At 43.6% G+C, this 12,495-nt stretch overlaps 1 protein-coding gene across 1 annotated transcript; it reads right to left on the reverse strand.

The window, feature by feature from the left end:
- Positions 1 to 518: 518 nt before the first annotated feature.
- LOC101134166 (large ribosomal subunit protein eL8-like) lies at positions 519 to 1,305 on the reverse strand. Its single transcript, XM_055353190.1, has one exon. The coding sequence runs from the start codon at positions 1,299 to 1,301 to the stop codon at positions 519 to 521; it is 783 nt and encodes a 260-aa protein (XP_055209165.1). The 5' UTR covers positions 1,302 to 1,305.
- Between the last annotated feature and the right edge of the window lie 11,190 nt (positions 1,306 to 12,495).

Genomic DNA, 12,495 nt, shown 5'->3' on the forward strand with positions numbered 1-12,495 from the left:
ACTGGTGCAGCTTAGGAGTCAGCCAAGAATTTGAGAGGAGTTATATACAGATTTGGGGGTTCTCCCTCTGTTGGTCTCTTCTTTCTGGAATTCCTCCCCCCCTCCTCAATTTCAGCTGCTCTGGAAGCCCTGATTCTGGCCTGATTCTTCATCCCAGCCTGTTGGCCTCTTTCTGCTGGAGTTGTATCCACACCTCACCCCACTCCCACCTACACCACTCCAGACCCCCAGCACCGCAGAGTCTGGGGGGTAACCTCAGTTACTGATCAAAATCAGTTCTTTAAATGTTTAACATTTATTGAATAATCAATCCTTTATTCACAGTTTAAAAGTGTAGCTCTGTCATATTTAGGTGACTAGATGTGCTGATTTGTTTCTGATGTCTGTTCGTTCTGTTCCCTTAATCTGTTTATTTATCCTTCTGCTAGTCTCACAATGTTTTATTACAGTAATTTTCCTGAAGGAAAATTTGTATTATTTTAATTATTTTTATGTACAGAAAACTCAACAGTGTATATTTAACCCAGTTTAATGGCAAATTCTTTAGCCTTTGCCTTTTTGAGCTTGGCGATGCGAACCACAGACTTGGGACCCAGGACATTGCCGCCCCAGTGACGGCGGATCTCATCGTATCTGTCGTTGTAATTGGTCCTGATAGTTTCCACCAGCTTAGCCAAAGCGCCTTTGCCTTCTGAGTTAACCTGTGTGAAGGCGACAGTGGTGCAGGTCTTCCCGTGGACTAGATGGCCCAGTCTTGCCTTCCCCTTGATAATGGAGTAAGGGACCCCCATTTTAGGACACAGGGCAGGCAAGAAGACAACCAGCTCAATGGGATCCACGTCGTGTGCAATCACCATCGGCTGGGCTTTCTTGTTCTCCACCAAGGTGGTGACGGTATTAACTCCTGCTTGAAGGACAGATGGTTTCTTAGTGGGGACGTCCCCTTTGCCAGCAGCTTTCTTCTCGGCCAGGGCCAACAGCCTCTGCTTCTTCTCTTGCTTTGTCTCTGGTCTGTACTTGTGAGTAGATGTTTGGTGGTCCAGGGCCTGGGTGAACTGATTAATCGCAGAAGGCACTTTCAGCTGCTTACAGAGGATGGCTCTCTGCCTCTGCAACCTGATGTAGCGGGGCCATTTCACAAAGCGGGTGAGGTCTCTTTTGGGCTGGATGTCCTGTCCAATGACAAAATTCTTAGGCCTTTTCTCAAACGGGGGATTCACCACTTTCTTGGCCTCCTGCTTCTTCACGACAGCAGGGGCCGGAGCCACCTTCTTCCCTTTGGCCTTCTTTCCTTTCGGCATCTTGGGCGGCAGGAGGAGAGACTATTACAATAATTTTATGGTACTTATTTTATTTGTGTCTGGCAAGACACGGGCCTCTGCTTGTTCTTTTTTCTTTTCTTTTCTTTTTTCCTAAAATTTCTCCAGGGTTTGCAAATATTTAACCCTGAAGATCACATTTACAATTAACTTCTCAGGTTACAGACACTGTTTGTGGTTATATTCATACTGCATTAGATGAAAGGTTATTTTGAGAACCTGGATACAGTACGGTGCTTTGGAACTCGTGGGAGAGTACAGGGGACGGGATGGGCGCAGCGAGGTTGCAGGGGGCTTCCACTGCTGTGGTTCCGGCAGCAAAGCCTATTTAATGGGATCCACCACTTCTCTAAGGCACCTGCCCTCCTCGTTAGCCCGCGGCCGCGGACTCCAAGGCCCCGGGATAGCTGGGGTCAGAGAAATGCAGGGCTCTGGCCAGAGGGGCCCTCGGCAGGGCCCTTCGGTTCCCGTGAGGCCCAGGCAGCGGTTCCAGGCCTCCCGCTAGGGCCGCTCTCAGACTGGAGGGCGCGGAGGATACACGGAGCCGTTTGCCTGGGTTCGCGCTCGGCTGTCCTAGCTCACGGGGCGACCTCGGAGACGTCCAGCGTCTGCCCTGTCCCCCTGCGCCGCGTCTGAGCAGCCAGCCCCGGGCCAAAGGGTCGCGTTGGTTGGGGCGTGGGGTAGCTGGAGGGCTGCAGGTCCCCAGCGCCGCCTCCCGGGCAAGGGGCGAGGCGCGGATCGCTGAAGTCAGCCCGCCCCGGGTTCCGCGCCCTGGAGCCCGAGTGCGTCCCAGGGCCCGCCGCACCCGGCGCTGGCCGGCGGCCAGTCCCCCAGCCTGCGGCTCCAAGATGCGCTTAACGCCGTCTCCCATACCCCAGAACCCTCCTTAGAAACAAGCTTACCCTGCCACCCATTCCCCATCCCCCCACACACCCCTGTAGAGCCAGCCCCAGGGGTGCATGGATTTATTCCGCAGGTGCAGCAGGAACAGAGGTCAAAAAGCTGACATCCTGGAAGGATGCCTTCCTATGTCAGGAACACTGTTACCTAAGCCCAGCTTTCCAACAGTTTTATCATCATGGCACACAGAAACCATGATAGTCTATGTAAAACACACTACGGCTAAGCTGATGAGGCTTTGCAGAGGGCCAGGGAGCACAGGCCCGGGGTCTCCAGCTACTTCCAGCCATGCCCAGTTCCAGGAGGGCTAAGGAACTCAATTTCTGAGCTCCTGAGACCACTTGGGAAAGCTCTTGCCTGAACTCAGTGTCTCTTCACCCCACCTGATCCCATGCCTCTCCGCAGTCAGGTACGTGATGCCCAACCCCACTCCCACTCCTGGGAACCTCTATCTTTGTGTCATCAACAGGTACTGGACTGAGGAGGGAACCCTGCCCTTTCATGGACTCAGAGGTGCCCAAGGCTCACACCCAGGCCCCTGGATCCCAGCCTCTTGTGGCACTAACCAGAGGCAGGGGCAGGAAAATCCATGACAGAGAAATGCAGTTCAGTTTTCTTCCACGAGGTTGAAAACAAAATACTCAGAGATCCCCAGGCCTGGACTCTTTCTCACGGGAAAATATCACCTCTGTGAAACAAGTCTAAAGTTCAGAAACCTGAACCCACGGAAACTGTAGTTCAGGGCTGGGCTGCTGGGCAGAGGGGTCGGAAGCTCCCATTTTGCTTTTTAATTAGTCCTGGGATTTGCGGGGGAGTGTGCTGTACTTAAAAAACCTTTATGTGTTTGGGCTCCGGGTTCTGTAAAGTCAAATAATATTTTTGTTTGGGGTCCCCTTTGCTCTAATTTGGGCTTTTCCACTCAGTGTAGTCTGAGCTGCTGCAGAGCGCGGCAGTGGCTGTGCCGAGTGGAGGAACCACGCTGCAGACGGGAGCTGGGGAGGGTGGGAGACTCCAACCCTCAGAGCAGGGGCCAGATCCCCGACCAACCCACACCCCGAATCTCACTGCGGGCATCTTGAGAAAATAAACCTCAAGAAGGTCCAATTCTGATGCACAATTATGTTTCTGGAGACACTTCCAGGTCATGGATTACCACAGTCAATGAAAACATCCTCACACTTTCCCCCAGTAACTAAGTGGGCTACAATATAAATAATAAAAACCCAGCCTGTTGATTAGTTAGCCATTTTTAGAAGACAGAGCAAAAACCAGAAATCCTTATCAAAGACTGGTGCTGCGTTAGGCCAGCAATTCTGTTCGTTATGGCCAAACGGGGTCCCCATCTCTGTTTTCACAGCCTATGGAAAAGGGGAAATTCCAAAAAATACACGGCCTCATATTGTGTCTGTATGGAAGCAACAAACTATTTTTCCTTTGTGCTCACATCACAAAAATCAGTACAGAAGACTTCTGTTACCAAAATGTGTGGGGGTTTCTCCCCATCAATAAGCAAGCAATCAGTTCCGCAGCAGACACCAGCTGGAACCTCCAATTTAATTCCGACACTACCCAACTGGAGATGGCATCAGATCCCACAGTTTGAGGACTCAGTCCTCAAGACAGTCCCCATTTCTGATGCCAATGGGAAGCCACCGGCTATTTTACCTGTGCTTCTGACCAACCCATGCTAAATCAGGTTCCCATACCCCTTCTTTGGATTCCATTAATTTGCTAGCATAGCTCACAGAATTCAAGGAAACACTTTGCTTACATTTACTCATTTACTATGAGGGATATTACAAGGGATACCTATGAAGAGATGCACAAGCTGAGGCTTTTGGGAAAGGAAGGGGTGGGGAGCTTCCATGCCCTCCGATGCCACCCTCCAGGAACCGCCACGTGTTCAGCTCTCCGGAAGCTATCTGAACCCTGTTCTTTTGGGTTTTTTGGAAGCCATGATTGATTAAACCACTGAACATTGGTGATCAACTTAACCTTCAGCCCCTCTCTCCTCCCCAGAGGTTGGTGGTGGGGCTGAAAATCTCAATCCTCTAATCCTGCCTTGGTCTTTCTGGTGACCAGCCCCATCCTGAAGCTATGTAGGGGCTGCCAGGCACCAGTCAACTCAGTTGCATACAAATGACATTTATTACTTAGGAGATTCCAAGGATTTTAGGAGTTATGTGCCAGGAAACAGGGACAAAGACCAAATATATATTTCACAATATCACCAAATCTCAGAAACCAAACTAAGGGGGCCAAGGGAAGTTTGGGCTCCTCTGAGGTGGCCTTGGAGAGCTGTTGAGCAACTCCACCATGTTCTTTCCAGAATATAGGGGCCCCTAAGCCTCTTGGCTTCTACTTTGGGGCTTTAGCTGACAACAGGAAAAGTCCCTTTGTACATCTTCTTAATAAGATTCAACCGTGTGAGCCTTTTATTTATACTCATTGAGATAAATAGCAGAAGAAATACTAATGGGTTGAAAGTGGAACTAGTGTCAACCTAAAATAATCAAAAGGGTCAGAATTTAGTATTTTTGCTGAGCGCCATGGCACATGCCTGTAATCCCAGCACTTTGGGAGGTAGAGGCAGGTGGACCACCTGAGTTCAGGAGTTTGAGACCAGCCTGGACAACATGGCAAAACCCTGTCTCTACCAAAAATACAAAAAATTAGCTGAGTGTGGTATGCCTGTAGTCCCAGCTACTCAGGAGACTCAGGTGGGAGAATCACTTGAACCTGGGAGGTGGAGGCTGCAGTGAGTTGAGATTGCACCACTGCAGAGTGAGACCCCATCTCAAAAGCAAAAACAAACAAAAAAAACTAATTTTTTTTTTTTTTTTTTTGGTAGAGACAAGGTCACACTGTGCTGCCCAGGTTGATCCCAAACTCCTGGCTTTGAGTGATCCTCTCGCCTCAGCATTCCAAAGAATTGGGATTATAGGCATAAGCCACCATGCTTAGCCAGAGTCTAATTTAAAGAGAGTTTATTGAATCATAAAGTTTTAGGAAACACCCAGAAACACCAACTCCAAAGGAATGGAGACAGCATTCCAATGTAGGGAAGTTAAGTTTTCCTTTACAGAGACAGAGGCGTTTTTAGCAGGATTACATTTTTCATACAAGGTTGACTCATGCTTACAGCACTTTGCCTGGTAGTAGGCAGTGTTTTTTGTCAGGGAAAGGTACATTTTGCATTTTTTAGAGGATGCAATAGTCATGTTTTCTCTCATCTCATCTAAGCAAAGCAGAACAATGAAGAAGAAATTATATAACCAGGGTCATTAATTAAGAAGGCAGGTTTTTGTCCCTGATGTCATTTAATTCTCTCTAGTCATCATACAGAACCAGAAAAATAAGAAATTGAGTAAATCTATATAATCTGAGAAACTAATCTATTATATAATCTGAGAAGCTAATCTATAATCTGAGAAGTTATAAACATATATGACTCAGATCACAGCCACATCTCTCTCAAGGTTTAAAGTGTTTTGGAGGTTCCAACAACATTTTTGTTTCATTTTGTTTTGTTTTGAGACAGAGTCTCACTCTGTCGCCCTGGCTGGAGTGCAGTGGCGCGATCTTGGCTCACTGCAACCTCCGCCTCTCAGGTTCAAGCTATTCTCCTGCCTCAGCCTCCAGGGTAGCTGGGATCACAGGCACATGCCACCAGGCCTGGCTAATTTTTGTAATGTTGGTACAGACGGGGTTTCACTATGTTGGCCAGGCTGGTCTCGAACTCCTGGCCTCAAGTGATCAACCCACCTTGGCCTCCCAAAGTGCTGGGATTACAGGCGTGAGCCAGCACTCCTGCCCCAACAGCTTTTAAATTATATTTATTTTCACATTTTCTCCCTCCTCTTTTCACTAAGAACTTTGGAAGAAAGCATTGTAGATGAACTCAATAGTTTGGCTTCTTTTATGCTCAGGAATTTAGTCCCATGTCATTAGAAAGCCTAATTCCTAGGATGTCATAGGCCACTGGGAAGGGAGGAATGGAGAAACTATGAAGCTGATGGAGTATTAGCCAAATTTAAAGCAACATGAAGGAAGTGACTTTGTGACCTGAGTCAGGTTACATGAGTATTTCAGTTAATATCATCTTTCAAGTGGCCATTATTTTAGCCTTTCTAGTCACATTGACTCAATTGTAAAGAAATGTTATTACAGCAGTGTGGACAAAAACAGTACAAAACACAAATGATTATAATTCTCAGAACAAGGAACAGTTTTTGTCACCAAGTTTCCCAAGATCCAAACCAGCTAGTTAGCCAGTTGCTTGGAGAAGATTTTGGATCTGAAAAGTTTGTTATTTGGGTTTTCATATTAGCCATTAATTTAGTGATATTGTTTGATTTATCAGGGATAGAGACACAGTATTTAGTTTTTATGATAGCTCAGGTTCCCCTTGGGTTGCAATAAGTTTGTCTAAAGCTATATAGCTTTGTAATACAGGCTTTTTCATGAGAATAACTTTATTTAATCACGATATTCATGTGGCTATTATTTAGGGCATTTTGTGCATGATTGGCTAGGGTCTCTACATGTCAAATGCCACCTTCAATACCCAGTTGGGCAGAAAGATGGCAGCTAAAGGATCATACCAATGGAATACAGAACAAATCCAATGAAACTATAAATGAGGACAGTTTGTGGGGTTGAAAGGGTATGAACTATGTGAGCTCGTGCCAGGCATAACCCAAAGAACACTGTCCTAACCATCTCAGGGGGTATAACCTTCCAGTGAAACAGTTCATTTAGGAGGCTCAGCCTTCTTCACATGTGAATCCAAGAGTCTATATCTTCTAATTCTGCAGTGTAAGGGTTAGTAAGGAGTACCTGATAAGGTCCATACCACTTTGGTTTAAGTGAGTTCTTTTAAAAATGTCATTTCCAATGGATGAAATCTCCTGGTTGAAGTCTGTGGTGCTTGAAATTGTCTGCCTAGAGCTCACTGTGAAAATATTCATTTTCCAATTCATAATTTTTAGTTAATTACATAATAAGGCCATTGTAATGACTAAATATGCCTCCCTTTATTATTAAAGACAAAAATTTCCTAGAGATAATTCCTTAGGTAATTCCTTAGATAATAACTAGTGTTTACCAAAAGGTGTTGACCTTAGATTAAGCAGAACCAGAGGAAGAGCTTTTGGCCAAGGAATTTTGAAAGCTTCTGTTTATTTTGCCAGTTAGGTTTTGATCATTCTGTTAGTGCATTTCACAAACAGAAATGACTAGAAATTTTCTTCTTTCCTTCCTTCCTTCCTTTCTTTTTTTTTTTTTTTTTTTTTTCGTGAGACAAGGACTCACCCTGTCACCCAGGCTGGAGTTCAGTGGTGCAATCTCAGCTCACTGCAGCCTTTGACTCCTGGGTTGAAGCGATCTTCCCACCTCAGCCTCCTGAGTAGCTGGGACTATAGGCACACACCACCAAGCCTGTCTAATTTTTGTATTTTTTGCAGAGATGAGGTCTCAGTATATTGCCCAGGCTTGTCTCAAACTCTTGGGCTCAAACAATCCTCCCACCTCAGCCTCCCAAAGTGCTGGGATTACAGGCATGAGCCATCACACCCGGCTGGAATAATTTTTTCTAGGATAATTTTATTCACTTCTAAGGCTACTGTTTTTCAGCATGGAAATTCTTCTACCCAGTGAGGAATTTCCATGCAAATTATTACCAGAATGTGTTTGTATCCTTGTGATGGTGGCAACCGAATGAAATCTAATTTCCCTACCTGGAAAGGGCCTTAGGGAAAGGAAAATTTCCTTGGGAACTGTGTAATGGCTTCCCCAGGTTACATGTTGGACAAATGTGACAACAATCATGTACTTATGAGCTATAGTCAAAGAAGGTTTCCAAATGTATTGTTTGTCTGAAGCAACTGTTTTGATTAAGCAGGGCTCCAGTGAGTTAGGTCACGTCCATGGGTTAAGAATGATGACTGTATCAGCAGGAAGCATAGGCCCGTAGCTCAGCCCATACCTTACTTCATCTTTGGGAGAGCATGTTCCCCCTTTACTCTTCCAATTTTCCTGCCCAGATTTTGGAGCTCTGGATTGAGTTAATTTTCTGTCAAATTCAGGTGCTTCTTTAAAAGTTAATATAGATTGCTTTTCCTGTTTAGATGCATTTAGAGCAGCTCCTTTTGCCACCTGATCAGCTGGCTGATTTCCTTGGCTTTCTGTTGTATCTGATTTGGAATGGCCTGGATTTGTAATTATGGCCAGTGATTTTGGTAATAATATAGCCTCTAACAATGGTGGAATGAGGCATCCAGTTTTTTTGACCAAAAGATGTTAAAAATTATCTCTGTTTCCATAGCATTCCAAAATCACAGGCTGCTCCAAAGGCATATCTACTGTCTGTATGAATATTAGCAGTTATTCCTTTCACCAATTAGCAAGCCCTGATCAATGCAATTAATTTTGCTTGTCAAGTCAAGGTGGTTTCTGGAATGTAAGTACTTTCTATTTCTTCAAAGATACTATAACATAACCTGCATAATAAGTCCTAGATTCATCCTGTAAGTAAGAATTACTTGTAAACCAAACATCAGTATTGGTAACGGGAGCCTTTTGCAGGTCCATCCTAGGAGAGAAAAAAGTTGATCAGTTAAGGCTATGCAATCATGGGGCATTTCATCTGAAGGTGAGGGAGGAGAGTTGTAGGATTCAGACTGTTGCTCCTAGAGATTGCAATATAAGGTGCAGAAAGAAGAACTTCATAAGAAGCCAATCTATTTGTATTAGTACTAACAGAATAATGATGAGTGTGGTGTGATTTTCTTTTTTCACAAACCCAATGTTTTAGGAGTGGTGTGAATTTAAGATATTTCCACAGAGAATGGAACAGACAGTGAGCAGAATTCCCATGACCATTTATCCCGTTGTTCTTTCTAACTGAGCAGTGGCATCATTGCCCTTATGCAAGGTGGCAGTCCTTTAGCCACAGGGTCCAGTTGATGACTGTAGTATCCTATGGGTCTGTTTTGGTCTCCATGTTTTTGTGTCAGATGGCCTAAAGTGTTTTTTTGATTTTCATGAACAAATAATGAAAATGATATATTATAATTCAATTTCCTAGAGCTGGGGTATCTATAAGGCTGTTTTTTGTGATTTTTTTTTCTTGAGACAGGGTCTTGCTCTGTTGCTCAGGCTAGAGTGCAGTGGTGCAATCACAGCTCACTGCAGCCTCGACCTCCTGGGCTCAAGCAATCCTCCCACCTCAGCCTCCCAAGTAGGTGGGACTACAGGTGTGTGCCACCACCCCTGGCTAATTTTTGTATGTTTTGGAAAGACAAGGTTTCACCATGTTTTCTAGGTTGAGAACTCTTGGCCTCAGGTGATCCACTTATCTCAGTTTCCCAAAGTGTTGGGATTACAGGCATGAGTCACCACACCTGATCGTTATAAGGCTCTTTTTGATCTCTTCCAATGTTAACTGATTTTTCCTCAGTCCACTCCAGGGTGCCGGACTTGTCTTGTTTTAAAGAGTATATAAAGGTTGAATTTTTAGGGAGAAGTTTGGAACTGAATTCCTACAGTATCCTTCTGACCCAGAAATCTCTTTGGTTGTTTTTTAAGTTATGGGGGTAGGGAAAGCCAATATTTTTTTATACTGCCTGGATGGATGAAAAGAACTTCCTTTGATATTAAATGACCCAAGTATCTTATTTGTTTTTCTCTAAACTGAAATCTTTCTTTTGAAGTCTGTGTCCCTTTAAGCTCATTGTTGTAAAAAGTGCAGCCCATCTTCTATAGAGGCTTTGCCTAGCCCCTGAGCAGAGGAGTAAATCATCTACATATTGTGAAAAGTGTGTTGGGCTCTCAATGTATCCCTGGAGCAGGATGTCCATGTGTATTGTCTGTTTTCCCAAGTGAAAATGAAAACAAATTGACTGTCTTTATCCACAGAAGTACTAAAGAACACACTACATAAATCTATTACAGTAAAGAACGTGCCTTTGGTAAGAATGGCATCAACACGTATGGAGGTTTAGCACTCCTGGATAATGAGGAATGACTATGTTGTTAATTGTTCTCAGATCCTATACAAACTTCTATCCTCTACCATTTAGTTTCCTTACAGGAAGGATTGGAGTATTACATGTACCTCTTTTTAAATAGCCTGGAACTACAGGTTTTATTCCTATTATAGCTTCTACTTTTAAAGGGTACTGGCCAGATGTGGTGGCTCATGCCTGTGATCCTAATACTTTGGGAGGCCAAGGCAGGTGGATTGCATGAGCTCAGGAGTTTGAGACCAGCCTGGGCAACATGGCGAAACCGCATCTCTACAAAAAATACAAAAATTTAACTAGGCATGGTGTTGTGCACCTGTGGTCCCAGCTACTAAAGAAGCTGAAGTGGCAGGATTGCTTGAGCCCAGGAGGCAGAGGTTGCAGTGAGCCCAGATCACATCACTGCACTCTAGCCTGGGTGACAGACTGACACCCTGGCTCAAAAAAAGAACAGTTCACAGTTAAGTTACATAAACATCTGTTAAACTTAACAAAGTCACTCAATCCATATGTGATGAATTTAAAATACTTTAAAAATAAATAAATAGAGGGTATTGCTTAAGGTTTGGAAGGTGTTTTGATGGATCTATTTGAACTTTGATTGGGGAAGCCAAGATGATTATTCCAATATCAGCAGAAGATTTTAACCACAATTGATCAGGTACTACCTTTAGCAGGTTTTGTAATTTTCATTACTCAATAATTCAGTGTCTACTATGGCAATATAGATTGCAATTAAATTAGATTTTGAAAAACTTTTTATGTCCAGTAACTCAGTTTTATCACCTAATTCTAAATACATTTTCCCTTTTTGGGAGAAAGAAGTGTATTATATAATTCTAAGTCTTTTTCTATAAGATGGATGGGAGCTGATTCCACCAAAAGGAAAACATAAGTCCCTTGTAAGTGACGTAGCTGAAAAGCTACAGGCTGAGATTTATAAACCAATACAGGAGTATTTGTGACACCCACCATTTGAATTTTTTGTTTACTCCAAGGAATGAATCTTGTAATAAGGTGAGATTTATTACAGATAATGTGGCTCCAGTGTCAACAAAAGCTTGTGTTCATTCTCCATTTAAAATAATTATTTTTCCCAAAGTAGAGCCAGGGTCATAAGCACAAATATTTAATTTAAATTTCCTGAGAAAACCAATTTCCTGGTCCTGGTGAGAATCAGGAAATTCCTGAACTATGTCTTTAAGTTTTACCTTTGACCATGATTGAGAAACTAGGGTAGGTTCTCCCCTACCAGACACTGGCTGTTTGAGAAATGGAGCTGGAACAGTAGAAGCAGAAGGAGGAGGAGGTAGATCTGGGCAAGGTACTAAAGGATAAAGAGAAGGAGGAGATAATAAAGGATAATAAAGAATAAAGAGACAGAGGAGCTGAAGGAGGAGGATAAATTTCAGCAGTCTTTAATTCAGAATTTTTTAAGAAAACTTTTTGTTCTCTTGTAAAGAAATAACTTTATTATAACCTCTTTAGAAGCTTCCAAGCATCATTGAAAATAACTCTCTCAGTTATTTTGTTTTATCTTATAGCTGGCTTTTTCTAATTGAGCACACAATTAAATTAGTTTAGGCATTTCAAAGGTACTACATTTTGTCCATTGCAAATGTTAGGATTTTCTTGGGTCAAGTAAGACCATTTTTCCAAATATCGACAGGAGGTGGTGCCATAAGTATTGTGCATAAATCCATCTGGAGTTTCTAAAGATGGACTCTTTCTTAAAGAGGACTCAGTTTTAGATGGAAGATGGACCATAATTTGGATTTTCTTTTTAAGTGACCAAAGACTCAAAGAGAAAGATGTCTTATTTTTTAATTTTTAAATTTTATTTATATATTTATTTTGAGATGAAGTCTCTCTCTCTCTCTGTCGCCAAGGCTGGAGTACAGTTGCTCTATCTCAGCTCACTGCAACCTCCGCCTTCCAGATTGAAACGATTCTCCTGCCTCAGCCTCCCAAGTAGCTGGGATTACAGGTGCCCACCACTATACCTTGCTAATTTTTGTATTTTTAGTAGAGGCAGGGTTTCACCATGATGGCCAGGCTAGTCTCGAACTCCTTATGTTGGGCTCCTCCCCCTTGGCATCCCAAAATGCTGGGATTACAGGCGTGAGCCACCGTGCCCAGCTGGGAAAGATGTTTTGGATCTGGTATTCTGCTTAACAGGGATTACTCCTCGAGGTGTCACCCATGAGTCACTTCTACTCTCTTATGTGTTTCAGTGAAACCCAGACATTTCT

Source organism: Gorilla gorilla, chromosome 8, assembly GCF_029281585.2.
Source record: "Gorilla gorilla gorilla isolate KB3781 chromosome 8, NHGRI_mGorGor1-v2.1_pri, whole genome shotgun sequence".
Taxonomy (NCBI): Eukaryota; Metazoa; Chordata; class Mammalia; order Primates; family Hominidae; genus Gorilla; species Gorilla gorilla.

Coding starts and splice junctions, on each gene's coding strand:
- LOC101134166 (XM_055353190.1), bottom strand. CDS start 1,301: ATGCCGAAAGGAAAGAAGGCCAAAGGGAAGAAGGTGGCTCCGGCCCCT.